This window comes from Sceloporus occidentalis, unplaced genomic scaffold (genome assembly GCF_023333645.1).
Source record: "Sceloporus occidentalis isolate IW3139 unplaced genomic scaffold, rSceOcc1.0.p SCAF_465, whole genome shotgun sequence".
Classification (NCBI taxonomy): domain Eukaryota; kingdom Metazoa; phylum Chordata; class Lepidosauria; order Squamata; family Phrynosomatidae; genus Sceloporus; species Sceloporus occidentalis.
Genome location: NW_028317445.1, coordinates 23,523 through 51,224, shown reverse-complemented (window position 1 = coordinate 51,224; position 27,702 = coordinate 23,523). Strand labels below are relative to the sequence as shown.

The 27,702-nt window shown below is 39.5% G+C and overlaps 6 protein-coding genes across 6 annotated transcripts; 5 read left to right on the top strand and 1 right to left on the bottom strand.

Moving 5' to 3' along the window:
* LOC149271740 (chemerin-like receptor 1) lies at window positions 1-1,095 on the bottom strand. The gene has a single exon (XM_089507153.1). The coding sequence runs from the start codon at window positions 1,093-1,095 to the stop codon at window positions 1-3; it is 1,095 nt and encodes a 364-aa protein (XP_089363279.1).
* Window positions 1,096-11,299: 10,204 nt separating this feature from the next.
* On the top strand, window positions 11,300-12,334 carry LOC149271739 (chemerin-like receptor 1). The gene has a single exon (XM_089507152.1). The coding sequence runs from the start codon at window positions 11,300-11,302 to the stop codon at window positions 12,332-12,334; it is 1,035 nt and encodes a 344-aa protein (XP_089363278.1).
* Window positions 12,335-14,928: 2,594 nt separating this feature from the next.
* On the top strand, window positions 14,929-16,029 carry LOC149271738 (formyl peptide receptor 2-like). The gene has a single exon (XM_089507151.1). It carries the CDS (start codon window positions 14,929-14,931, stop codon window positions 16,027-16,029), a length of 1,101 nt encoding a protein of 366 aa, XP_089363277.1.
* A 2,289-nt stretch (window positions 16,030-18,318) lies between these two features.
* LOC149271737 (chemerin-like receptor 1) lies at window positions 18,319-19,365 on the top strand. Its single transcript, XM_089507150.1, has one exon. The coding sequence runs from the start codon at window positions 18,319-18,321 to the stop codon at window positions 19,363-19,365; it is 1,047 nt and encodes a 348-aa protein (XP_089363276.1).
* A 2,242-nt stretch (window positions 19,366-21,607) lies between these two features.
* Window positions 21,608-22,630, top strand: LOC149271736 (chemerin-like receptor 1). Its single transcript, XM_089507149.1, has one exon. The coding sequence runs from the start codon at window positions 21,608-21,610 to the stop codon at window positions 22,628-22,630; it is 1,023 nt and encodes a 340-aa protein (XP_089363275.1).
* A 2,671-nt stretch (window positions 22,631-25,301) lies between these two features.
* LOC149271735 (formyl peptide receptor-related sequence 4-like) lies at window positions 25,302-26,357 on the top strand. The gene has a single exon (XM_089507161.1). It carries the CDS (start codon window positions 25,302-25,304, stop codon window positions 26,355-26,357), a length of 1,056 nt encoding a protein of 351 aa, XP_089363287.1.
* The last annotated feature ends 1,345 nt before the right edge of the window (window positions 26,358-27,702 follow it).

Below are 27,702 nucleotides of genomic sequence, written 5' to 3'. Positions count from 1 at the left end.
TCAGGTAAACTGGAACTCCTGGTCAGAAAGGGACCTTGACTTTCCTTGGCTATCGTTAGTTTTCCCCTGCTCTTCACTAAAAGCACTTTCGAATGCAGAAAGTATGGACCTCCGTAATGATTCTTTGAATTCTCTACCCAAAAAAACATAGAGAAATGGGTTTAAACAACTATTAAAGAATGCGAGGCTCGTGGCAAGGGGGCTTCCAACAAGGACAGCAATGCTCAGAGTCTTATTCTTCCAGTGATGCATGACTACCTCCATGACAGAAAGGATGTGATATGGAAACCAACACAGGAAGAAAACAACCACCACTGAGGCCATGACTCTGAAAGGCCTACTGGACCAGGAGAGGTGACTCCTCCTCAGCTTCAGGGCCATCAAAGAGTAGAAAACTACAATAAGTCCAAACGGAAGCAAGAATCCAAACAGAAAGCGAACTGAAATCATGATTTGATGTCTCATGGACCTCAAAGCCACCACTTCCACGTCATCAAAGTCATTCGAGAAGGCATAATTGTTATAACAATGTGTAACATTGGCCTCATCATCTCTGACGGTGTCTCGAAAAGCCAAGTAAGGGGAGCACAAGAAGAATGCGGTCAGCCATACAAACAGAGCAATTATGGAAGCCAATCTTGGTGTTCTATGGTTCTGGGACCAAACGGGTCTGACCACAGACACACAACGGTCAGCACTGATAACAGTGAGCAGGAAGACACTGGCGAACAAATTGAGAAACGCAACAGTGCTATTAAGCTTACACAGTAAGGTGCCAAATGGCCAGTTAAAGCCAAGAGCCGTATAGACAATGCTCAGAGGTAAGAAAAATGTAAAGATAAAGTCAGCAATGGCCAGGTTCAAGAACCATACAGTGTTGACTGTCCTTTTCATCCTAAAACCAGTAATCCAGATAACAAGACCATTGCCAACTGTTCCTAGGATGAAAGAGATACTGTAAATGACAATGGACAGATAGCGAAGGATGGCTTCCACTTCAGAGGGAATCTCATGGATATCCAGTTCGTCCTCTTCCGCCTCCCACTCCGATAATGAGGAACCCGGAGAGAAGATTGAGGAGGTAGAGCTCTCCATGTCACTGAATCCTGTAAAACAGTAATATAGTTATTATTTTAACATTTCCTGAGCATACCTCACGCCATTCATATAACGAAGAACCAAAAGATGCAAGAAACTAGGGGTGTTAGATGATGGTCACAGATAAAATTCTTCTAACTAACAAATTATTCACCAACACAAATAAAGTTACTTTAAGGAAATTGGAGTAAGTTCTGTTCTAACTGCTCCAGTTAGGCTGCTCACCTCAGAGGTAGCACTTCTCAAGGACTTCTGGTGTGGAAACATTTATGGGTGAGGTTTACATAGGGTTACTGGCTTAATAGACAGACTATATACAGTACATATCTCCACGGTGATATATATTTTAAGTCAAAAATAATTTCTATACAAAATATGCATAGTTCACATCATTTTTAAAGACGTCCTTTTGTTCCGTCAGAAGACAAGGGGAAGCTCCGATCTCATGTGTTTATTCCCGGGGAAAAATGGGTAGTTTTCTATGAATTACATTTTCCGTGTCCTGATATCTTCACCTCTGGGCTGCAATTTGTTTTTACGACTAAGCAAAGCCTGTTTTTTTTCAGAATTCTTCTTGTAACTTGTATGTAATGCTAACTGCGTGTCTGTGTATGTATTATAAACTCATAAATGTGATTGCTTGCCTGTGATTGTATGTCTGTCTTAGTGAATGTGTCTGTATTTTTACCTTTTGCTTGTCTGTGTGTATGTGTTTACCTGTCTATGTCATTGTATGTTTGTCTGTCTATATGATTGTGTGTTTGAGTAGTTGTGTGCTTTCCTGTCTGTTTTTACCTGCCTGTTTGTGTGCTTGCTTGGCTGTGGGATTGTGTGCTTGCCTGTCTCTGTGATTGTGTGTTTGCCTGTCTATGTGATTGTATGTGTGATTGTGTGCCTTCATGTCTGTCTATGTGATTGTGTGTTTGCCTGTCTATGTGATTGTATGTTTGTGTGATTGTGTGCCTTCATGTCTGTCTATGTGATTGTGTGTTTGTATGTTTGTGTGATTGTGTGCTTGCATGTCTATGTGATTGTGTGTTTGCCTGTCTATGTGATTGTATGTTTGTGTGATTGTGTGCTTGCATGTCTATGTGATTGTGTGTTTGAGTAGTTGTGTATTTTCCTGTTTGTATTTTTACCTGCCTGTTTGATTGTGTGCTTGTTTGGCTGTGTGATTGTGTGATTACCTCTCTGTCTCTGTTATTGTGTTTGTCTGTCTATGTGATTGTATGTTTGTGTGCTTGCCTGTCTATGTGATCGTGTGTTAGAGTAGTTGTGTGCTTTTCCTGTCTGTGTTTTTACCTGCCTGTTTGATTGTGTGATTGTGTGCTTGCCTCTCTGACTCTGTGATTGTCTGTTTGTGATTGTGCCTTTGCCTGTGTAGTTTTGTGCTTGCCTGTCTGTGTTTTGACCTGTCTATGTGATTGCTTGCCTCTTTCTCTGTGTGCATGCATTACATACCTGCTGCGCTTAGCTCTCTCTCTTTTTCTCTCGCTCTCTGTCCTCCCTGGTTCTGCGGTTCCTGCTGTCTGGGTCTGAGGATATATCCAGATCCCAATTCCCTTTTGTGACTCATTCCCCGTGTAACCCCTTCCCTTCTTTGTGGAGACTGAAGGTTACAAAGAGCACAGAAATCAAAATTCTGTTTGCCGTACATTCACAGGATGGCGATGCTGTGTAATTATTACTTATGTATATAAAATCAGGTGATTTTATAGAAACAGTTCCAATTGCTTACATAGTATTAGTAGATGGAAATATGGCTTCCTAGGGCAGGGACTCCTAATTAATATTTAATTATAACACAAAGATCTAAAATGCTAGCACATGTATGGATCAAAAACGTATTTTGTGGCCATCACACACAACTTACAATCATGTAATATACTCTGTGAACCGGTGAAAGACAGGAAAAGTGTAGAAACAAAAGAGGGTTTTGTCTAAAAAAAAAAAAGAAAAGTTTTGAAATCGGCAACATCCCATCGGTCGCTATGGTGATTACACTAGATTTCAAACTTTGCACTAGAGTACGCCCCAAAGTACCATCTCATGTCGCATATATTTCCTCTGTTGGACCGTGTAATATTTGGGATCGCCGATACATTATTGTACTTTTCCCACTTAATTAATGTGCGTTTCCTAATTCATTAACGTCATCCAATTTCTGTGAGGTAAGGACAAAGCAGAGTTTAACGCGATCTTTAATAAGCACAATGCTCATAGGTCTTAATTATCCATACATGTTCCTTTAAGTGTAAGCATGACTTGTAGGTTGTCTGCACCTGCGCTGCGGCGTCCTCCAGTCTGCCGTTTCAGATTCTGGTTGTAGGAACTGGGATGTTCTCCGGGAGATCTGCCATCCCATTCCAGCTGTGGCTGGGCTAGAAGTATGTTTTTCTAGAACAAAAGGAAATCAAAAATATGCATTTCTGTCCTTAGGTGCACCCTAAAAGCTCTAGAATATCACCGGCTAATCGAGGAAATCAGGGTTTGTTCTTTGGCTGTAAGAGCCCCGAGATAACAACTCAGGAGAAGAAAAAAAAGAGACCAAACCTCTGCCTGAGCATTATCAGAGTTGTAGTTACATTTTTTGGTGGAGAGCTGCATGTTGAGTAAGCTGTTACCCAAGCTGGGCACTGGTGGCATCTAAAGCTGTTGCATCACCCAAGGACTCCTAACAAAGTACCAGGACTGCGAAGCCCAGATAAAGCTGGAAAATCCTAAACACTTTTTGATTGTAGGACATTATCTTGAAAACAGATGAATCACCAGCGGTTTTATCACCTCTGATGGATGGAGGGGAATTGTAAAAACTTCCCCGAAAGCAGAACTCGCTGGCTGCGGTTGGGAAACTTCAAAGGTGCCGTTCTACAATGGTTCCACCGTTAATAGAGCTAATAAACTTTACCAGATCTCTCTCTTTTCCTTTGGCAAACAGCCTATCAGTGCTTCCTTTTTTTTGTGTCACATGATAATTAGGTGGGTCCATGCAAAAATTATGACGCAATCAACCGTTTAAGTAATGAAAAAATGATTTTGGGGGGGGGGTTTGGACGTTTGGCAGGACTGGAAATATGCTTAATATTTAATTACAAACTCGTTAAAATCAGCACATGCAGACTGTGTTTTTAAGTGGATAAACTCGAATATCCAGTTTCATGTTCTTTGCTCAGATTACGTCCTGAAAGGAGTATTTTAAGTACTTTTTCCTCCGCAAAATATATTTTCAGAGCTCCTTCCAGACGGAAAAGGAATAAATTTCCTTTTTGACTGTATGAACTGTGAGAAGCTCTGCAGAAACTATAATAATTTAGAATGATGGATTATATCCTGAAAGAAAATAATAATTATTTAATAATAATAATAAAAAAATGAATGATAAATGATATCTCATGAAATAAAATATCAGTAATAGTAACGATGGAGACAATCTATTCAGGCAAACAAAATGGTTAATTCTGGCTAAAAAATTGTAATAGTGGACATGAGAGGACCGCACGTTAATAAATAGATCTCTGTTTTGTCCTGAGCTGCCAAAAAGAAGGAAGTAAGTGTAAAAGCAACAAAATGTAACATACACACATGCATTGTTGTTTATTGCGTAATATGTTCAGAACATACGTGTTATCCAGGTACGCTTTTAGTTTTTCTCAGTGCTCCTTTTCTCGATTCTTAGTATTTTAGGTAGGATTTTACTGCTGGCATCTTTAATGCTCATCTAGTCTGTCCGTGTTTCCCGATGTACAGCCCTTGGTCTCGTCTTTGATTCAGGAACCATATAGCTATCCCATGCATGTTTAAGTTCCTTCAATGGCCGTTCCACTTATCTGCCACCCTCTTAGTAATTCTGTTACTTACTAAAATTTTATCTAAATTGCAGGATCAGTTTTGGCAACTCGAGCCAACTCTGTTCCATGATGGAGTACTAGCCAGATGAGGACGTCCTCAAGCCTCAAAGTATCTCAGTAAGTGTTCCATTTTCCACTGGAAGGGACAACCAGCACCAGTAACAGCAAGGTTTGTGATGCGTAAAGATACCCTACAGAATCATTATGTGAAATGTTAAAGAGAAAGAGCAGCTTAGAAGTGCCAGTTGGACATTTGTCTGCCATTGTTACTTATTGAGTAGTGTTAACTCCAAGAAAGCACTTTGCAGAAAAAAAGAGTTAACAGTAGAGACCACATACTAAAAAACATTGTGCTGTATTGTCTGTATCAAAGCAACAATTCTCTTAATTCACGATGATTCACTGGTCGGATGTTTGGACAGATATAATTATAAGGCGGTGGTTTTTGGTGGCGCCCGGTGCTCACTTGGTTCCTGTTCTCTGTCTTGGTTAACGGGATTTTGACAAAATATGCTTTTTTCAAAGAATGCATACAATACCCCCTGAGGAAAAGTGTTTGGGGGGGGGGCAGGTGCAAGACAAAACATTTAGCTTTAGAAATATTTTTTTGGTCCATTTCTCTGTGACGCATTAAAGCTAACAAAATAGATACTTTTTAAACCTCTGGTAGGACTGAGGGCCTCCAAGTATTGGTTGCTTGAGTCCAATTCTGGCCTCTCAGAGCTGCTGGGGAAGTGAAAGGGGAAGTGCTTTGGGGAAAGACACCTCAGAGGTTACGAGGCATACACATGAGTCTGCCACCCACAAGATCTGAAAGCTGACCCATTCCCACTCCAGCCGACTTGGCGAGATCCAGTCTCCTTACACTAAGTTCCTGCTGAGATTTCAGAAGACACTTAAAATGTAATTGCCCTCCACTGAATTCCTCCTGCCCGATGTGTCCCACTGGCTGGTGGTGAGCATCTACTGAGATGGATGAATTAAAAAAAAGAGGCAATGCATGGTCTGCGTCTTTAACCCAAACAAATTAAAGGACGTCAAAGTCCATAATCTAAGAACCTTGCCGTTCACAGAAAATAATTTTAGGGCAATGACATCATCGTCCTCGTCTGTGATTTCACAGGCGTAGGGCCTCGTCGGCTGAATCAAAAGAGTCAGGTCTTCTCGAGTATGACTGTTCTTAAAGTAGGAGAGGTCTTCGTAGTAGTTGATGCACAGTTCTGCTGCCCATTACTAACCTTACTTGAAGCTTTACCAAAAACTTTTTTTTTGGGGTTGTTTTTATAGAATTTTGGCTGAACTCTTTAGCGGCGGTCGTCGTCACCGCTGTTGGATATTTTACCAGCAACAGCAGATGGGAAGGTTGCAATTTTGACTTTTTACATTCCTGCGTTTAGGAGGGGAAAAACCCTAAACTAACCACCGCGTTCTTACAGCTTAACCTGAGATCTGAATGTTGACGCAGCTGTTACCACTGCAACTAGAATTATCCTCGCTCGTGTATTTTGTGTGAATCAGCACCAAATCCGTGTATGGCTTGGCCCTGAAATGAATGCGTCAGATTGAAACATCAAAAAAATATCAAAAATATAAGAAAAATATAAATCAAAAATATAGAAAATTTAGGAAACAAAAACGACATTTTTTTTACAGATTATATCTTTTAAGGAAAAATATTATCCGGTTGAAATTTAATTTCGATTATAGTCATTCATTTTAGATAAATGTCAGAATTCATAAGAAAGCTCTAAAGGAGAACAGCTATAAACTATAGAGACCTAGCTGGACCTGTAGCACAAATGAAACAGGCGCCTGGCATAGGATGAGTTAACATGAGTATTCATTTTTAGCGATTTTACCAAATCCTTTAAAATGTTAAAAAAGATTTTGCGTGCTTTATGATGTCATTTCATACTTCCGACATGGCCAGTTACGTTATTAGCATACCTGGGAACTTTCTAAATGAGCTGACCCCGAGGCTCTTGAAATATTAACCCTTTAATTCGGCCACTTGTCAAGCAGTGTTATCAGCCATAACATACCTGGGAGCAAAAGCACCAACCGGGAGTCCTATATTATATGATCACAGCCGGGAGAATAGGAAGGAGTCGGCTCCAGACTCTGTGACCCCAAGAATCTGCCCCTGCACCCTGAGACTGGGGCAGAAATTCTGAGTAATACACAAAGACTCCCTGCTTTTGAGCTTTTGAATTTAGACAATGAGATTCTGGGAAAAGATCCTTTGTTGAGGCCAAACAATGTTTTGAGACCAAGGCCAGACTGGTGATGACAAAGTGGCCCTGGCACTTTAAGGCCACCTGATGATATAAGTGTGGCCAGAGGCTAGATAAGCACAGCCAGACATTACGTTTGGATCACGTAGAGTTCCACCAGGTATATCCAACCACAACACCTGATCTGCCGCTCCAGTGGTGGGTACGGAGCACCAATGGCGGGCGGCCAACCAGGACTGTTTAAAGCTCCAATTAAAAAGTTGCTATTTACAAGACTTTTTCGTAGAAATATGATGTAAATTTTTCATAAGTTTTCTGATATTTTAGGCTGGAAAGCAAGTGTATGATATTTAAGCATATTACACTCACACAAACACAAAATGGAGCCAGGGCCTAAGAAACAAAAACAAAATGGAGTCCGAACAAAAGAAGCTTTGATGTGAATAGCTGCTTGAGCAAGTCTTTCCTATTTAAATGAATAGTTTCCATAGTATGAGGAATTTTAGGGGGTAGTAACTACTTATCTCTCCGAACGTGAATTCCACAGGTTGCTTCACCATTCAAACCGATTCATAACCGAGAAGGAATTCTCTTCTAGAGATTCGCTATCTGATCAAGGAGAAACACCAGATGTTTGGAAATTATTCCTCGGACCGGAGCGCTTCTCAGAAGTGAATAACGGGAAAAAATATACTATGACATTTCTAATTATAATGAGTAATATCCATAATTCTGATTGGAGGATTTCAATCAATAGGTGGAGATTATGGTAATAAGCAAAGTCTTTAAAAGTTTATTAGGCAAAGCCGGGGAGGAGAAAGAGAATTGATTTGGGGCTTTCGAGATTTAGGGCCATATTTTTATTCTGGTTTAATTACTTTGATTATCTAATAATTTTTTATATTTACCATCTCCTGGCTAACTGGAATTTTATGACAATTGCCTAATTTTAAGAAAGATACTTTTCCTTCCTCTTGATTTTTCCCCTGAACCTTGATTTGGATCGACCGGGACCAGTTGGACCCCAGCAACAAGTGGCGGTAAATACAATGGAGTTTTGTTATTCTGAATAGAGGTGAATTTTGTCTGCGGTTATCCCTGTTTTGAGGAAATAATATATTTCATTATTGTATATGACGGCTTGTGAGACTGCAGCTTATAACTCGTAACGGCAATGATGAAAAAAGGTATTTTTACCTGGAATTTAGTATATTTTTCTGAAGTTTGACTTTATTTATATAATAGAATTTCTATATAAATGTAATATATAATTTATAGTATTAAAATTATCACTAAGAATCTATGGATGATAAATCAGGAATGTGATCGGAAAAGATTTGGGTTCAGAGATAATATAGAGGGAATCTCCTTAACCCCTTAAGGACAATGGGCGGTCCCTAAACCCATTGAAAACAATGCATTTTGTCATTAAGGGGTTAAATTCATATTGTCGATGAGATCCTACAATGATTAAAAACAACAGAATTTGGTGTATGTGATAGAATATTGGTTTTTTTTGTCCTATTTTATCTCATTAATATCCCTAAAGGACAATAATACGACGGTATGAAAGGACGGGGACAGGGAAAGGATGGCGGGAGTTTAACCGGAAAGGGTGCGACAAGCAGCTTGTTAGACAAAAATATTTTGTGGGAAAGCAAAGCCCAGTCTGCCCGAACCACAAACTTTCTAGTATCCCGCAAACTCACTTCACGCTCTTATGATCCATTTTTAGCGGGAGTAACGGGAACATATTAACCTGCGCGTGACTGCGCCTCTTCTTATGACACGTCTGAAGTGGTGGCAGCTCTTTGGCGATCTGCTGGGGGCAGATGGCCTTACTGGGACCCCGGGCCACTCTTTCCTGCCCTGATGCCCCTCCGTTCTAAGACATAATAATTGTGCTGATGTTAAAGAAATATATACTTCTGCTGGGAGGCTGTTCCACTACCGCACTCTCGGTGAGACAGAGTGGAGGACGTTGATGCGGTCTGAGACCGTGACAGTTCCCCACTCTGTCTAAAGCCTTGTGTTGGTTACGCAGCACTGAGTACACTGAGTGTTTCACAATCCCCAGCTTATTGTGTAATCAGACAATAAGAGAAATATCTGTCGTTATTATTAGAATTTCAAACCTGGAGAAACCTATTTTAGTTACATTTTGCATATAAAGGTAAACGGCTCTTTATAACTTTACATTTCTCTTTGATGGGGAAGTCCTATGGAAAAAAAGTATACAGTAATAACCCCCCCAGCGCTGTATACAGTAATATAACCCCCAGCGCTGTATACAGTAATAACCCCTCAGCGCTGTATACAGTAATATAACCCCCAGCGCTGTATACAGTAATAACCCCCCCCAGCGCTGTATACAGTAATATAACCCCCCAGCTCTGTATACAGTAATATAACCCCCCAGCGCTGTATACAGTAATGTCGGTCAGCGACAAAAACCTGGTTTTATCTCATTTTGTCTCAAAAATCTCCCTTTATCTGCAGACCTGGAGCCGCCGTTGCTGTCAGTCATGTGATATTTTGAGTGACTTTCCCAGACACCACACTGACCTGATGCTTTACGGTGATGCTAATGAATGCCGTTCCTCCATAGACTTTCATTAGTCAGAGAGTCCAGCTTGGTGATTAGGACTGAGCCATTCTATTGTTTCCCATAGGCAGTATGATAAGGAGTCGGGGTGTTTAGTAGATTGGGGATCAGATAACAGAGCGAGAATCATACACATGGCTGATATGCAGCTGCCTAAAAACATTATATTATGGGGCAAATGAAGACAACACCCCAATATATTAAAAAACAGTAAAATCAACTAAATCTGTAATTATGGAATAGATTCTACCATTTGAAATGTTATACAATATATTTGATCTATTAACCAATTACCATAGAGGTGCATTAATTTCAGGCGATATAATCCAGTAAAAGAGATTATCTCCTAAAATGGGTAACAATTGGTTCCTCGTTGGGGAGTTTTAAACTAACTTCTCAGTAGTTCCTGAAAATGCTTAGGAAATCAAACTGTGATGTCATCTTTGGGAGTGTATTTATATATATATATAACGGGAGCAGCTAAGGATTATGCCATACAGAGAGTGACGAGGCTTTAGAGTACGGTGCCGTTACCCAACAAACAGTAAGTGGTGATAATAGAATTGTCATTATCACCAGTATTAGTAGTTTCGTTATATTTTATTACCCGACGTGAAATGTATCTGTTATTTAATCATATTTTTTATGTTGCTACTTATTAGAAAATGTATTTCCTAAAACCTGAGATAAATTTATCTCCAGTAATTGAATCTGGAACATAGGCTACATTGTCTTTATATATATATATATATATATATATATATATATATATATATATATATATATATATATATATATAAATATATTAAAATAAATTATATGTATATATATATATATATATATACACAGTATACATATAATATATAACCATAATACATCACATATAATGTATACATACATACATACAACACATTATATATAGATAGGTAGATATTTACGCACTTTCTAGGCAGATAATGCATCAATCAAATATTAAGAAATTGGTCCTTTTCAATAATTTTGCATGGGACACTGAGAGGTGATTGAGAAGCTGTCTTTTTATCTATACATCTGTATCGTTTTTATGGCGGATGAAATAAAGATTAGGTCATTAGCGCACCTAAATACCATTATTACAGTAAAAATATATTTTTTTTACAGCAATATTCGTTCTGTGTTGCTATTGTGTTATGTTTTCGTTCTGCATCTCCTAGAAGTGGAACTAGGCGGGAAGAGATAAACGACATGTGTGTCCATGCAACACGCAACATGTATTACACAACAAGATTGCATATTGAGGACGACCGATAAACACATTAATGCAACTAGTGGCTGCTAATCTGGTGGTTATGGATGCTAATCTGGTGGTTATGGATGCTAATCTGGTGGTTATGGTGCTAATCCTATCTATGGAACTCCATAAACCCCCCAAAAAACATAACTTGGGTTATATACAAATATGTATTTTTCATTTAAGAGGAATTTGTGTTTTTTCAACCATTTCTCTTCTCTCTCTGGCAGATTTGGTCTGGGCAATGGAGAACATAACCACCTCGAGCCCGACCGGCACCTATAGTTATTATGACTATGAAGACGGAGATCGCGGTATACATGGCGGTATTAATGTTTTTACTCTGTGTATCTACACGGTGGCCTTCTTGCTGGGGACAGCAGGAAACGGTCTGGTTATCTGGATCGCTGGATTCCGGATGAAGAAAACAGTCAACGTGGTGTGGTTCCTTAACCTGGCCATTGCCGATTTTATCTTTACTTTCTTCTTGCCCTTAAGCATCGTCTACACAGCCAGTGGCTTCCACTGGCCCTTCGGCACCTTCATGTGTAAACTAAACAGCGCGGTTGCCTTCCTGAACCTATTTGCAAGTATCTTCATTCTTACGGTCATCAGTCTAGACCGCTGGATTTCCGTGGTGTTTCCCGTGTGGGCTCAGAACAACAGGACGCCTCGGTTGGCTTATGTCGTTATCCTGATTGTTTGGGTTCTCGCAGTATGTTTCAGTTTAACATATTTCATCTTCAGAGACACAGCTCAATATGAAGATGGAAATGTTGAGTGTTACAACAGGTTCCATGATGAATTCAATGATCTGTTTCGACTAAGACATAGGGCTACAGTGATTACAAGGTTCATCGTTGGCTTTTTCATCCCTTTCACTGTTATAATCGCTTGCTACAGCGTGATTGCGTCGCGTCTCTACAGAAATCGCATGACCACGTCTACTAAACCTTACAAGGTTATTCTGGCTGTCTTGATCTCCTTCTTTTTCTGTTGGTTTCCATATCATGTATTCTCCTTTTTGGAATTGTATGCTGTAACTCACTCTGTTACGTATTTGGATCCGGTCCTACAAGTTGGCATCCCGCTCGCCTCCAGCCTGGCCTTCCTTAACAGCTGTGTTAACCCTTTCCTCTACGTCTTTATCGGTCGAGATTTCAAGGAGAAAATGATGACCTCGATCCAGTCTATATTTGAGAAAGCCTTCAGCGAGGATAGTATGCAGACAGACCTCAAGAGCAAAACAAAGTCATCTTCTGAATCTCATGTTGTTTGAATATCAGCAGGTTCTTTGCAGGGAGGTAATGTGGAAGCTGCTTAAGAACAGACACGGATCCATACATTGCTAAATAATTGGACCATACTCTGATTTTAAAGTTTTCTCTACTTTCACCTTCACGTGGCGGACTGGGTTATTCAACCACCTTCTCTTTGCCTTATGCTGTGCCTACCTTACACAGACTATAAACTTGTGGACTAATTGCCAAGTTACTTGGGTACCCGTTAAAAAGTGGTCATATTTTGTGCCTGTGAAAACTAAACAAGACGTATTCGATTGTTTTAAGAATAGCAAAGCCTCTATATAATGCACAATAATTAATCTATTGTTTGGAAGTAGTGTGACTCAGGGGCAAGAAGTGGGATCATGTAGTAAACTGTTCATTTAGTAGAGTTCTACAGAAACGAACGTCAACAGTGCCCTCTGGTGGCCGATTGTGTGTGTCACAAGAACTAACGTTACCTTCTGCAAAGACAAGCTAATGCATATTACATTTTATGTAACATTCCTGTGACTTATTTACTTATTTTAGCAGGAATGCTTCACAATGAAAGAAATCTGGGGGTATTCTGATAAAATATGTAATTACTAAAAAAAACCTGTGCGTAAAGGCCTTTGTCATTACCCAAATGCAATATTTTTTTCATTACAGTGTATTTTTGCCAGGTTATATTTTCGCAAATGCTGCTTTGTGTCTTATAAGATCGAAGCATTGATTTGAGAATAGAAGTTGTTAATATTTTATTTGGTTAACAAATATTTTGCCGGCAGATAAGTCTAGTCTCCCGTTTCTCCTGCTGTAAAAACTCAAACCTTAATCAGTCGCTGGTCTCGTCTTAGATCCCATGCATGTTTAATACCCTCACTGTATTACCCTCTACCACTTCTGCTGGGAGGCTGTTCCACTTAAATGCCTGTTGGACAGTAACCAAAGTAGAATGCAGTTTATCTATGTTATACTTTTGTTTATATTGACATGGATTTTCAATTATTTTGAAAATGATTGAAACTCATGTGATGAGTAGTTTTATTGATTTATAACTTTACAAATACGTTAACAATTTTACTTAAAAATCTAAATTGTAGTTACCACTAAATCTGTAAATGAACACATTGTATTGCAATATCATAAAGATATAATAAAAATATATATTACTTAGAGTTTTGCTAAGTTGACGCATCATGCTCATGTTTTCATGTTTAGGACTGTCTTTTATTTGTGAAATTGAAGGGGAAAAAAATTATATATTTTTAAATATTTTTCTCCATTTTAATTTATCAATTTAGCAACAAACTTAGCGGCTCACTGGCTCACCAGATGGACGGACAGTGGTGAGACACAATGAATATGAAAAGCTCAGCTTTTATATATAATTTATATAAATATATAAATTGACTGTTCTTTTAACAATTTTATGTCATTTGTCCCTAAGTTCCACCATTATTTGGCAAATCAATCTTTAAAGCATTAAAATAAATAAAAGGCTTTAGAGAAACAACGGTTAATTTATCTCGGTACAAGTCATCTGAGATCAAGAACATTTATGTGATAAGATTATAGTTCCAAAAAAGAATACTGAAGGAGAAAACTTCATTTTAAGATTAGCAACTATCTGATAACACCGTTCAAAATAAACAAAAAAAAGGCATAATCCGACAGAAATTTACTGTCCCAGCAACCCTGCTAGAGAGGACTTCATCTACGAAGGAGAGACAAAGACAAAAGCGCAGAAGACTCTGTGGATTACCAGAGATCACGGTAGGACTTTGTATCATGTTTCTTTCTATTTGGAATACATGGGGTGCACCATCAATGTCTATGCTCGGGTACTGGGGTGGAATAATCAATTATTACTTCTACTTGGTTGGAAAATAAAGGTCAACAAACATACACTATATGGACAAAAGTATTGGGACACTTGACCATTACACCAACAGTGTCCATAGACATTAAAATGTAGTTGGTTCCCCTTTGCAGCCATAACAGCTTCCGCTCTTCTGGGAAGGATTTCCACGAGATTTTGGGGAGTTTTTGTGGGAATTTTAGCCCATTCATCCAGTAGAGCGTCTGTGAGGTCAGGGGCTGATGTTGGATGAGACGTCTGGCTCACCATCTCTGTTCCAGTTTATCCCAAAGGTGTTCGATGGAGTTGAGGTCAGGGCTCTGTGCAGCTGGTCAAGTTCCTCCACCCCAAACTCATCCCACCGTGCCTTTATGGGGCTTGCTTTGTGCGCTGAGGCCTGTCCAGAGTCACCATTTGTGCAAAATGTCTTAATTTGATTTACATTCAATAAAAGGAATACTAACATCCAATGAGAATTTCTCCTGGTGGGTTATAAATGATGCCCCTTTACATACAGTGTACAGATATGTTTTTGCAGGAAACATTTAAAGAATATATACTGTATGTTAAATTGAAGGATCAGTTATGAAGCTGACTTCAAACTCCATATTTATGGCTAGAAATAACACGATATAATACATTTTCTATGGCTGCCATGAAATATAAACTTGTTTTGTCATTATAGATCTAGAACAAAAAGGTAAAGTTTGATATTTTGGTTTTTTTTTTGGTAGGGCAGCGTCCATCATGGAAACTCCAGCTCCATTCGATTATGACAGCTATAACTGGACTCTTCGGGATTATAACTACAACGATGATTCATTTTATGTTTTCTTTTCATCATTTTTCTACATATATTTCTCCGTTCAAATAATCTGCATCGTTTGCTACAGTTTGACTTTCCTCGTCGGGATAACGGGGAACGGCCTGGTCATCTGGATTGCTGGCTTCCGGATGAAGAGCGTCAGCTCCGTGTGGTTCCTCAACCTGGCCATAACAGATTTCATCTGTAACATTGCGCTCACTGTCCGAATAGCAGAATGGGCGCTGGTTCTAGACGGCTCATTTTTCGCAAAATTTTTATGCGTTCTTGCGGAAAGCTTCTTATTCTTCAACATGCTTACTAGTATCTTTTTTCTGACGACCATCAGCATCGATCGTTGCGTGTCCATCTTCTGGCCACTTTGGTCCAAAATTCACAGGACACCCAGATTGGCCAAAATAATCTCCGGGGCTCTTTGGCTGGGGTCTCTTGTGGTCAGTATATGGTTTAGAGCTGCTTATTCATTTGATTCCTATCTAACAGAATGTTTTCCGAGATATATGACAACATTTTTTTCTTTGGAAAGAAAACGTGTCAGTTCTATGTTAGTTTTTAGACTCGTCTTCATGTTCGCTGGTCCCTTCTTCATTATCCTAGTTTGCAATGCCCTGATAGTTTACAAACTGAAAAAACGCAAAAGATCGAGAAGTTCTCTTCGACCTTTCAAGGTCATCACTGCGGTAGTGGTCTGCTTCTTCATCTGTTGGTTTCCGTACATCGTCTGGCCATTTGTACCGCTGGGTTACAAACACTGGAAAGTAGACATGCTAATGACCGAAATTTCCATTTGCTTGGCCTACGTCAATAGTTGCATCAACCCAATCATCTACGTCTTCTTCTGCCAGGAGTTTAAGGATAATTTCCTGAAGTCGTTACCAGAAAAACTGGAAACTATCATGAGCGAAAAGATTGATCTAAACACTGGGGAGGTTGATGACGCCAACGCTGTGCCGTGTATGTCGAAGAAAGGTCACGATGACGCGGAAGCATACGCCGAGACTCTCAATACAACGCAAGGCGTTTAGTGATTTGCTTGCGCGGAAAACAAAAGTCTGACAAAAGTAGATGATGTCGAGCAAAAGCACCGCGAAATTCTCACCACTGGCCCCAGCCATTTTATGCCCGTTCCGCCATTTTAAAGTTATTAAAGCCTATTTATCATCCATATACAAATCTGAGCGTGTATTTTAAAGCTTAGGCTGTAAGATCTGTGGCACAGGGGCCTTTTTTCCTAATGTATTTATAGCTATAGTAGTCCACTGTATTTGTTATATGTCTGCACTTATTGTACCCCCTTTATTGCACTATACAATATAAAGAGCTATACTATAAAATATAAAGTACACTCTGCCTAGTAAATGATATATAAATATATATGGAAACAATATAATATATATATATAGAGAGAGAGAGGGAGAGCCTTCCTTTGGAAATGTATTATTCCTGACATTGTTCAAGTTTGGATTTATGACCCTTACTTTTTTGTTATTTTTTTCAGTAACCTGAGTTATTGTTCACACCGCAATACATTTTTTTAGGAATATATATATGTATATGTATCAACCCAATATATATATATATATATTATCATGACAGTGTTTTTATGGTTTTTTTTAATCTACTGTATAAATATGTGCATTCGTTTTTTGGCTGACTTCCCTAAATTCCTAATGCGGAATAAAAGAAATGAAATCAGGTGTGAAAATAAAATAAAACTACAAATGGATTTACCGTGATACTTATTGTATGACTGGTAGGACTCCCCTAAAAGCTGATTATCAGGAAAGCCCTGCGGATACGCACACACGACATGAAACCAGAGAGCCAAGGAATTTCATACAATGGCAAATGTGGGGACTGTTTAATTCCCCAGGTGGATCTGAGATAATGTATGGGCTCGTGTGTCACAGCCTTGTTTAAATATCTCAGTGGTTGTGCTCGGCATTGTACCCATGAGTGCCTTCAGTAATGTATTGTGTGGAAGTATGTCTTGTCACTTAAATTAAGCTTATATCCTTCTTCTGCTACATTTGTACACAACTAGCTCCTCATTCTATCCCTTACATGCAAGGACAGTGTGGTGCCCCCTTAAATTTTACTTCATCAACATCCATGAGTTGTTTTAAATCCAGCCACACTCCAATACTAACCAGCATGAACGTGCCAGTTGTGAGGATCTTGTTGAATCCCAATAGTAATAGAATAGCTCGATGTTGGCTGTACTCCATCTGAGGTGTGTTGTGTGTTCCACTGGATTCCATTAACCTTGTTTATAAACCCACTGTACATTAGCCTGATACATTTTCTACCCTGAGAACTTTAGTAGCTCCGTCTTTATCATGGCCATATTGAGTTAAAGATATTACGGTATCTCCGAAGACGATCTCTCCGATCAACCAGCCATTCGCTCTTCCTGTGATGTCAACCGTTTTATTTGTCATTTTTAAAGAGTAAGTTGTTAATAAACTGCTTGGACAGAGAGAAGACGGTCGCTTTATTTTAGGACCAACAATAAAGCAGGTAAGATATGATTGGCTTAAATTTACAAACTGTTTGTAAACAGAACGCAGAAAAAGAAGTCTAAGAGCATGGACATTCCGTGGGTGGATCAGGTTTACCAAGTGGCCTTAGTGCTGCTACATTGCATTTCTAATAATATCATATAGTGGTAAAATGTTACGTTCAAATTAAATTGGAATAATTGTTTTAAGAAATGTAATAAATGAACGGTTAACTTTGCCCAGGTTTCCTGCTGTAAAGACTCCAACCTTAAACTTGTTCTTGTCTTAGATTCCTAAAAGTATATATAAAATAATTAAACTTTGTTGATGAACTGGGAGGCTGGTGATTGGTAAAGATTTACTTTGATAAGAATGATCTTTGGGATATTGTTCTAAATCGGAGAACTTTTCAAAAGAGGTCCAGATTCCATCAACTGCCCAACCCAACGTCCCAGCCCAATGCCCTCCACTGTCACTGCATGTTAACTATAGGTCCAACCAGTTCGATCGTGCAGGTGTTTTCCTCAGTCGTTGCCACACTGTGATGTTCCTTATTCTTGAAGATATAAAAGTTAGTATTTAAACTGTTAGGAACGGCAACACTTAAAGGATCCATCATTCCGACACATCAGCTTATCCCGCCATCTTCTGACAATGGTCTTATGACTTCTCTACATCAACATCCAGGAGGTTTCATGCTCAACCTAAACCAATATCAAAGTTTTAACATTCTAAATGCTGTTAATATCGATGGTGTGATTACATTTAAACTTTGTTACATTGAGGTAACTTTTTTCTTTTGTTGCAGAGCGGATGACGACAGACGATCCTTTCCTTTCCTACATTGACAATGCCACTACTGACCCTGCGCCGGAAGACCCATATTATAATTATTATGTAGAGTTGGTTAAAATCATATCTATCATAGGTTACAGTATAACGTTCGTCTTGGGGGTGGTGGGGAACGGATTGGTCATCTGGATCGCCGGATTTAAGATGAAAAGGATGGTCAACACGATCTGGTTTTTGAATCTGGGAGTCGCCGACTTCACATTCAACCTCCTCTTGCCTCTCCTTATAACAGAATGGGCAATGGATGGGCACTGGCCCTTTGGGTGGATAATGTGTAAAGTTATCAACACTGTTCTTTTCCTAAACATGACTGTCAGTACCTCCTTCTTGATGATCATCAGTATTGACCGTTGTGTCTCCGTCGTGTGCCCAGTATGGTCCAAAAACCACCGAAGCCCCAGATTAGCCATAATAGTTTCAAAAATCATTTGGCTCCTGTGTCTGACCCTCAGCTCTCCATACCTTGCTTTTTTTGATGTTGAACAAGAATTTGGGGAAAATATATCCTACTGCGTTCCTGTATATGCCCAGGATAATCAGAAGTATAACGTACGGCACAAGGCCATGCTCCTTACCAGACTTGTGTCCATGTTCGTCGTTCCATTCTCCGTCATCCTGGTTTGTTATGGCATCATTATCATTCGACTAAGAAGAAGCAGGAATCTGTCTGTGTCCAATCGGCCATTCAAAGTTATCATTTCTATTGTCTTCTGCTTCTTCTGCTGTTGGTTTCCTTTCCATTTCTGCCCTCTGATAGACTTTGCGGACCTTGATACCAGCTGGGAAACTGATCTGATTGTGTATTACCTTTCAATTTGCTTGGCTTATTTCAACAGCTGTCTCAACCCCATCTTGTACGTCTTCATCGGACGCGACTTCAAAAAGAGCTTGATAAGATCGATCCCGTTTCTCCTGGAAAGCACGTTTCGGGAGAGATGTAACTTTAATTCTGAGAATCAAGGTGATCAGACGGTTATGGGGACAGAACTGGAGGATTATAACACATGATCTGCGCCATTCATTGTGACCGATAAGCTTCGTATATCAGTCGTCCATCGTCGTTGTGCTGTGAATGAACGTAGCAGTAATCTTAGACATAAGAAAATGTACGAATATATAAAGAAAATGAAGATTTTGTTTTTGCTTCAGTTTATTTTTGTACTCCGTTCTGTATCTATCTTGTATGTAATCGTCTGTAACCGTTATCAACTGGCTGATAATGATAATAATACCTGTATATATATATAAGTTAAAATAAAGATAAAAAATTATATTGGAGTTATTCATCTCTGCCCATTTTTGGGTTTAGTATTTTTTGTTTCTCGTGGTCACCGTTATCTGTCGGTGCGTGAGAATCTTCTTCCTTATCGGAGTTTTCTGGCCGCGAGCAACTTAGTTTCTCTGATCTTTAAGTAACGTACGATGAGACATTAGAGCTGCTCTCGCTCATATTGTACAGCCTATCGCTACGGTTCAAATAAATGAATAATATTTAATAAATAAAGTAGACGTTGATGAGGAGGTAAGCCCTGGGGATAGGTTCACGGGACATCAAACCAGAAACCCAAGGGATTTCATACAATGCCAAACGTGGGGACTGTTTTATTAGAACAAAATGTTACTTTTAGGGCTGGAAACACAAAAAATGACATATCTTCATAAGAGGCTTCTTGACCAGAACCATTAAAATCTAACCCAACTGATCTTTGTCTAATTGAGTCTTTACTCCCTTACAATTTGCTCCGTATTGGACTTTTTAGTGCCTTTGACAATGCGTTGTGAGGATATGCGTTCCTTCTCCGGCTACTTTCATACATCACTGGCTTCTCATTCTATCGCTCAAGTCCAAGGACAAAGTGCTGCGTCGGTCCATGAGCTTATTCTTCTTTATCAAAATTCATAAGTTGTTTAAAATCGTTTTAGGAATGTTCAGCCAATACTCCAGGATAAAAATAAGAGTCACTGTTGAGGGTCTTGATAAATCCCAATAGTAATAGTGAAAGAATGATGTTGGCTGCACTCCATCTGGGGTGTGTTGAGTCTTTCCTTGGATTCCATTGAATTTGTACTTAAACCCACTTGATACATTTTCTACCCTGAGAACTTTAATAGCTCCGTCTTTATCATGTCCATATTGAGTTAAAGATATTAAAGTATCTCCGAAGACGATCTCTCCGATCAACCAGCCATTTGCTCTTCCTGTGATGTCAACAGTTTTATTTGTCCTTTCTTAAAAGAGTAAGTTGTTAATAAACTGCTTGGACAGAGAGAAGACGGTCACTTTATTTCAGGACCAACAATAAGGCTGGTAAGATATGATTGGCTTAACTTTACAGACTGTTTGTAAACAGAATGCAGAAAAAGAATTCTAAGGACATGGACATTCCGTGGGTGGAGATATTAACCTTGATCAGGTATACTAAGTTGCGTTAGTGCTGCTACATTGTATTTCTAATAATGAAATATGGTGGGCAGTTGACAGACTTTGAGATAAGGGGTAACTATGTAGCTACGGGTGTCTCTAGGTGTGGGTAGTTTTGCCGTCTGTTGAGTTTGATGTTAATGTAGGACATTGTAGGAAGGTTAGAGAAGAGCTGAAAACATTGTGCAGGTGTTGTCTCTTTGGTGCCAAGAGTCCGTTCCGCTTAATTGGAATATGTCTTATGTGGTTATAGATAGAGGGAGCCTAAATTGTGAAAAGCTGTGTGTGTGAACATCTACCACCCATGAACTTTTCTCCCAACTAAAAGGAGCAGTTGCTGTGTGAATGCGTGGTCACTGTGTGAAGCAAACTGTGATAAAATAAAGCCAGATTGGCGAAACCTCAAAAACATAAACTGAGAAGCTGAGGAAATATATAGGAAGCAAATTAAACTGTTGAAAAAAAGGGACAAATGGTAGATGTAAAAGATTTACTTTTTGATCAAGCAGGTGTCCCCCCCCCCAGTCATACTATCATACAGTCACGCTGTGATGTTCCTTATTCTGGAAGATCTCAAAGTTACAGTGAAAGCAGCAAGTAACTATAAAACGGCAACACTTAAAGGATCCATCATTCCGACACATCAGCTTATCCCGCCATCTTCTGAAAATGGTCTTATGACTTCTCTACATCAACACCCAGGAGGTTTCATGCTCAACTTAAACCAATATCAAAGTTTTAACATTCTAAATAATGTTAATATCGATGGTGTGATTACATTTAAACTTTGTTACATTGAGGTAACTGTTTTCTTTTGTTGCAGAGCGGATGGCGACAGATGATCCTTTCCTTTCCTACATCGACAATGCCACTACTGACCCTGCGCCGGAAGACCCATATTATAATTATTATGTAGAGTTGGTTAAAATCATATCTATCATAGGTTACAGTATAACGTTCGTCTTGGGGGTGGTGGGAAACGGGTTGGTCATCTGGATTGCTGGATTTAAGATGAAAAGGATGGTCAACACGATCTGGTTTTTGAATCTGGGAGTCGCCGACTTCACGTTTGACCTATTCTTACCTCTCCTTATAACCCAATGGGCAATGGATGGGCACTGGCCCTTTGGGTGGATAATGTGTAAAGTTATCAACACTGTTCTTTTTCTAAACATGACTGTCAGTACCTCCTTCTTGATGATCATCAGTATTGACCGTTGTGTCTCCGTCGTGTGCCCAGTATGGTCCAAAAACCACCGAAGCTCCAGATTAGCCATAATAGTTTCAATAATTAGTTGGCTCCTGTGTCTGACCCTCAGCGCTCCATACCTTGCTGTTTTTGATATTGTCGAATCTGAAAGAAATAAATCCTACTGCTTTGCTCTGTATTCCCTGGATTCTCACAAGGCCATGCTCCTTACCAGACTTGTGTCCATGTTCGTCGTTCCATTCTCCGTCATCCTGGTTTGTTATGGCATCATTATCATTCGACTAAGAAGCAGGAATCTGTCTGTGTCCAATCGGCCATTCAAAGTTATCATTTCTATTGTCTTCTGCTTCTTCTGCTGTTGGTTTCCTTTCCATTTCTGCCCTCTGATAGACTTTGCGGACCTTGATACCAGCTGGGAAACTGATCTGATTGTGTATTACCTTTCGATTTGCTTGGCTTATTTCAACAGCTGTCTCAACCCCATCTTGTACGTCTTCATCGGACGCGACTTCAAAAAGAGCTTGATAAGATCGATCCCGTTTCTCCTGGAAAGCACGTTTCGGGAGAGATGTAACTTTAATTCTGAGAATCAATGTGATCAGATAGCTATGGGGACAGAACTGGAGGATTATAACACATGATCTGCGCCATTCATTGTGACCGATATGCGGTTTCCAGCTTCGTATATCAGTCGTCCATCGTCGTTGTGCTGTGAATGAACGTAGCAGTAATCTTAGACATAAGAATATGTCAGAATATATAAAGAAAAATGAGACTTTGTTTTCCCTTCAGTTTGTTTTACTGCTTTCTGTATCTTTCTTGTACTTAATCATCTGTATCGATTTCCTGATAATGAATCGACATGGAAAATAAGTTAAAAAAAAAAAAAAAGTTAAAATAAAGATATGAACCTTATATTGGAAGTGTTGGTTCTTTCGCATATCACAGCCTGTTCAGGGACGATGAAAATCTTAAGGGGCTGTTTACGATATTTTACATACACCAAACATTAACCAATAGATTTGTACAAAAGGACCAAAAACAATTTATTTTTATTACCTGCCCTTCTGGACAAAATTCGGAGGGCTTTTTCCATTCGGAAACAAAATTTGTTGTTACTCACCCTCATTCACTCTCTCATGCTCTCTCACTCATTCTCTCCCACATACTCGTGTTCACCCTTTCTCTCAAGCTCTTTCTCTTACCGTCTTCCTACCTTCTCTATTTGGAACAAAATGTATTATCATTCGCCTTCATTCTCTCTCTTGCTATCTCATGCTCTCTCATGCCCTCTCACATTCTCTCAAACACTGTTATACTCGTATTCACTCTGTCTCAAGCTCTCCCTTAATGTCTCCCAACCATCTCCGCCAACCACTTCCGTGTGCCTGTCTCCTTTGCTCTAGCATCAGCTCTGTTAATCAGGCCTCCCACAGCACTTTTACAAGGGGGTGGAGCCTCCAGACATACCCTCTCCCCTGGATTGGAGGAATGGGAAGGGAGTGTTCACATGGCTGCTCCCTTTTGCTGAAGTACTCCGAGAGACCAGAGTAAGGAAGATGGATTTGCAGGGAAAGGGAAGCATTTCTTCTCCTGTGTGAGAAAGCTTAAGAGTGAGAATCCGAATGCCCAGGTCTATTAACCATGGTTTCCTCGAGTCATGATGCCATGATTTAAGTAGAGACTTAATTGGGGAGAAAATTTGGGAAGCTACTCCATCCATGGCGTGTTTCACACATATGGCCTCTGCCTAATAATGTACTTTTGAGACCTGTTGTGGTCTAAAGTAAATAACACCAGGGAATTTCAACAAATATAATGACCTTGTTGGGAAATTAGCTAATTGATTAGTTTGATGGGGATGTGGGATCGAGGGAAGGTTGAATGAGGATGGAAATACACCAGAGGAAAAGGAAGGATTAAAGATGTTGATTAGGTTTGGAGTAAGGACACTAGAGAGGGATGGTAGGAGATGCGAAAGTGCTGGGTCAAGGGGACAGACGGTGAGGTGGGAGGATGAGAGGACCTCAGAGACTTGAGTAGGTGTGACTGGACTGAAGTAGTTGAGGATGCGATACTCTAATATGCATTCTTCTATGGCGGGGCAGTTCTTTCTAGCAGGGTTTGTGATGGAGGTCGTGAACACAGATGGTTAAACTAGCTACACATGAAACCGCGTGTGAAGGCATCAGATACACTCTTATCTCAGTAACTGCTGTCTGAAAGTGACCGTCACATCCACGTTTGGTTAAAGTCGTTGGGAAATCACATTTCACAATCATGAAGATTAACCATTAGAACGATTCACAAGAAGGGCTCTCGTCCCGCAGAGTTAGACGGCACTTCCCAGGAGCATCGGCACAAGACAGGACCTACGGGGTGGATCAGGTACGGAGCGCTTTGGTTCTGAAATGAAAGCGAATCTTGGTTTTAACCACTTCATTTCCAAGGGCTCTCATTCAGGTACTTAAAGGGTTAGACTTTTATGTCAATAATAATAATAATATTCACGTTAAGGAGTTGACTACCTGTTGATGGAGCTGCATGGTAATCGTGATGAGATTCGGGATAATTGTAGATATTTTTAAGCAAATATGTAATCAGTGATCATTTTGTCGGATCATTTTGTTCGATTTGTTTGATATATAAAGAAGCTAACTGCTGCTTAAAACATCTGACTTTTTATTACCCTGTTTACTTATTTACCTAATGGTAAGAAATATAAAAACCATAATTCATTAACCACCACCTTCACTCCTTTAAAACTGTAGCATGAGGAAATTGTACTTTACTGAGAGAATGGTGGATAAATGGAACAGCCTCTCAGCAGAGGTGGTAGAGGTTAATGCAGTGAGGGAACATGGATAGGCATATGGCTTCTGAATGTAAGACGAGAACGACAACTGATCAGGGTTTGAACAACATGCAGACTAGATGGGAGCGAATGTGTCTTATCCCCCCCCATACATGTTTAATTCCCCCCACTGTATTATCCTCTACCACTTCTGCTGGAAGTCTGTTCCACTTATCCACCACCCCTCTCAGTAATTGTTTGTTACTTACTAAAGCATATTCTAGAACAGTGCTAAATATTACGGCCAAAAGAGAGGGGATTTTGGTTAGCAGAGCGGTCTTCGATTGTTGTGAGACCCCTATCATTTTATTAACCCTTCTGAAGTGACATAACTGCCAACTATCCTAGAATGCCAAGACAAACTCTACAACCTCACAACCTTTTACTTTAATAATTTTCATATTTTTTTGAACCATGTTTGTGTTTTTTTTTTTGCATATGGCAGAGTTGCTGACGAAATGGATATAAACGACATTTATGCAGACTTCCTCATCAACGCTACGAGCGAAGACTCACCGGAGGACCACCGTCACGATGTTTTGGGTGAAGGCACTTTCCGTTTCGTGAAGATAATGACTATAATATGCTACAGCATAACGTTCGTCACGGGGATTATTGGTAATGGCCTGGTCATCTGGATCGCTGGGTTCAAGATGAAGAGGATGGTGACCACAATATGGTTCCTGAACCTTGGAGTGACCGACTTCGTCTTCGATATGTTCTTTCCGCTCCAGATAACCGAGTGGGCCATGGACGGACACTGGCCCTTTGGTCAGATAATGTGCAAGGTCATATTTACTGTTCTTTACCTAAATATCTTCGTCAGCATCTCGTTTTTGCTCATCATCAGTATTGACCGTTGCACCTCTGTAATGTGTCCCGTTTGGTCCAAAAATCACCGCACGCCCAGATTAGCGCGGAACGTCTCCATAGTAACCTGGATTTTGTGTTTTTCCCTTAGTTGTCCATACCTTTCTTTCTACGATGTTCACCCCGATCCCTTTCAAAGCGTTAACCACTGCTTGCCGGTGTTTGCTGATGAACATACGAATGGGTTGAACTATAAGGCTATGGTTATCACTCAATTCGTGACCATGTTCGTCATTCCGTTCACCATCATCGTAGTTTGCTATTCGCTCATCGTTGTTCGCTTGCGACAGAGCAGAAGCCTCTCTGGGTCGAATCGACCTTTCCGAGTTATCACCGCCATTGTACTCGGCTTCTTCTGTTCTTGGTTTCCATTCCATTTTTGGCCTCTGGTAGAGTTGATGGACGTTAAGGTGGACATCGCTTACGACTTCATAGTGTTCCACGTCTTCTGTTGCCTCGCTTTCTTCAACAGCTGCCTCAACCCAATCCTTTACGTCTTCATCGGACGCGACTTCAAGAAAAGCCTGATAAGGTCAATTCCTTTTATTTTGGAAAACACCTTCAAGGAGAAGTGGGACATTGAGGACAAGGATCAACATGACCGGAGCGTCACTGGAACTGAACTGGTTTCTTTTCATCCATGATGCTCATAAGGAATTTCTATCTTCCAAAGAACCTTAAACTGTACATCCTGTATATTTTATTTTACGTTTTCATTATGTAAATCAACCCCCCACCCAAAAACACTCAAAGTCTTTTAATCTGTGGAGAAGCGAAGTTGTTCTGGTATCATTTACATGATCAAGGTAGGTGGACATATCAATAATTGTTACAATTGTGGACCCAAGAGAATATGCTGTGTTCCGTTATATGAATACCTAAAACCATGCCTGAATTGACCAACTGGTCCTCAGGGCCTTCTGGTCAAAGGTCAGATGGGCCAGTGCCCAACCACCCCTCATACTTACCTTTGTGTGATTTTTTGATTTAAAGTCCCAGGGACGATTTTGCGTTCACCTTCTTGCCCTGACTTCACCATGTATAATGATGACCAATAAACCTGGCCAGAAAGATCCTGTGGCAGCAGACGACAACCACCGATCCCATAGTCCGTCTCCAGAGAATGATCTCCCAGTTTATACGTTTAACAACAAGTCTTAAAGTCGGGGGTCTACCGAAATAAGACAAACGTGTAACGACTCAGCCCGTTATGTCATTTGTGAGGTTCGAGAAAATTTATCAGAAAACCCCAAGTCCATGGTTACCATTTATATGACAAAAAGCTCCACTTATATATGTATAAGTAATAACACCTGTAATTGTTTTGTAATCACCTGTATAGCAAAACTAATAAAAAGATAAATGATAGACAGATAAATAGACAGATAGATGGAACAAAATATATTTCTATAATTTCAATGTGCAGTTCCTTGTTTGAGCTGTTGGTGGCAGTGTTGTACACAAATTATTTGTAGAAATTATACATTCTTTGGAGTCGAATTAAAAATATTTTTTACCTAATGCTTTTATTTTCATGTTTTTAAAACTATAAACCATGTTTGAAATAAGAGATTCTTGTTTTGAGTTGTAATATTTATAGTGATAACACCTGCGTGATAAATGCTAGAGCAAAAATATATATATATCAAACATGGTAATGGAGACTTCATAGAATTTTCACTTTTCAAATACTTGTTGATGTATGAAATAAGGAGAGACACAACACCAGTCCTGGAGGGCCACAAACGGGCCAGGAATTAAAACATCAAGAAATATGATCTAGATACAGTAGATAATATAAGTATTTTTAAAAAAAAGACAGGTCAATCGTATACAATGCCGGATATAAAACAAATAAAAGCTTGGATTAGATTTAATCTGATTATTTACTTCCGAATGTTTAAATAACATAATTATCATTTTATATCCTTTAAAAATAAAAAAAAGACTAAAGAAACCTAAACTGCATTAAAACAAAATAAATAAACG

Excerpts from the sequence above, each read along its gene's own strand:
- LOC149271736 (XM_089507149.1), top strand. The coding sequence starts at position 21,608 with ATGGCGACAGATGATCCTTTCCTTTCCTACATCGACAATGCCACTACT.
- LOC149271738 (XM_089507151.1), top strand. The coding sequence starts at position 14,929 with ATGGAAACTCCAGCTCCATTCGATTATGACAGCTATAACTGGACTCTT.
- LOC149271740 (XM_089507153.1), bottom strand. The coding sequence starts at position 1,095 with ATGGAGAGCTCTACCTCCTCAATCTTCTCTCCGGGTTCCTCATTATCG.
- LOC149271735 (XM_089507161.1), top strand. The coding sequence starts at position 25,302 with ATGGATATAAACGACATTTATGCAGACTTCCTCATCAACGCTACGAGC.
- LOC149271739 (XM_089507152.1), top strand. The coding sequence starts at position 11,300 with ATGGAGAACATAACCACCTCGAGCCCGACCGGCACCTATAGTTATTAT.
- LOC149271737 (XM_089507150.1), top strand. The coding sequence starts at position 18,319 with ATGACGACAGACGATCCTTTCCTTTCCTACATTGACAATGCCACTACT.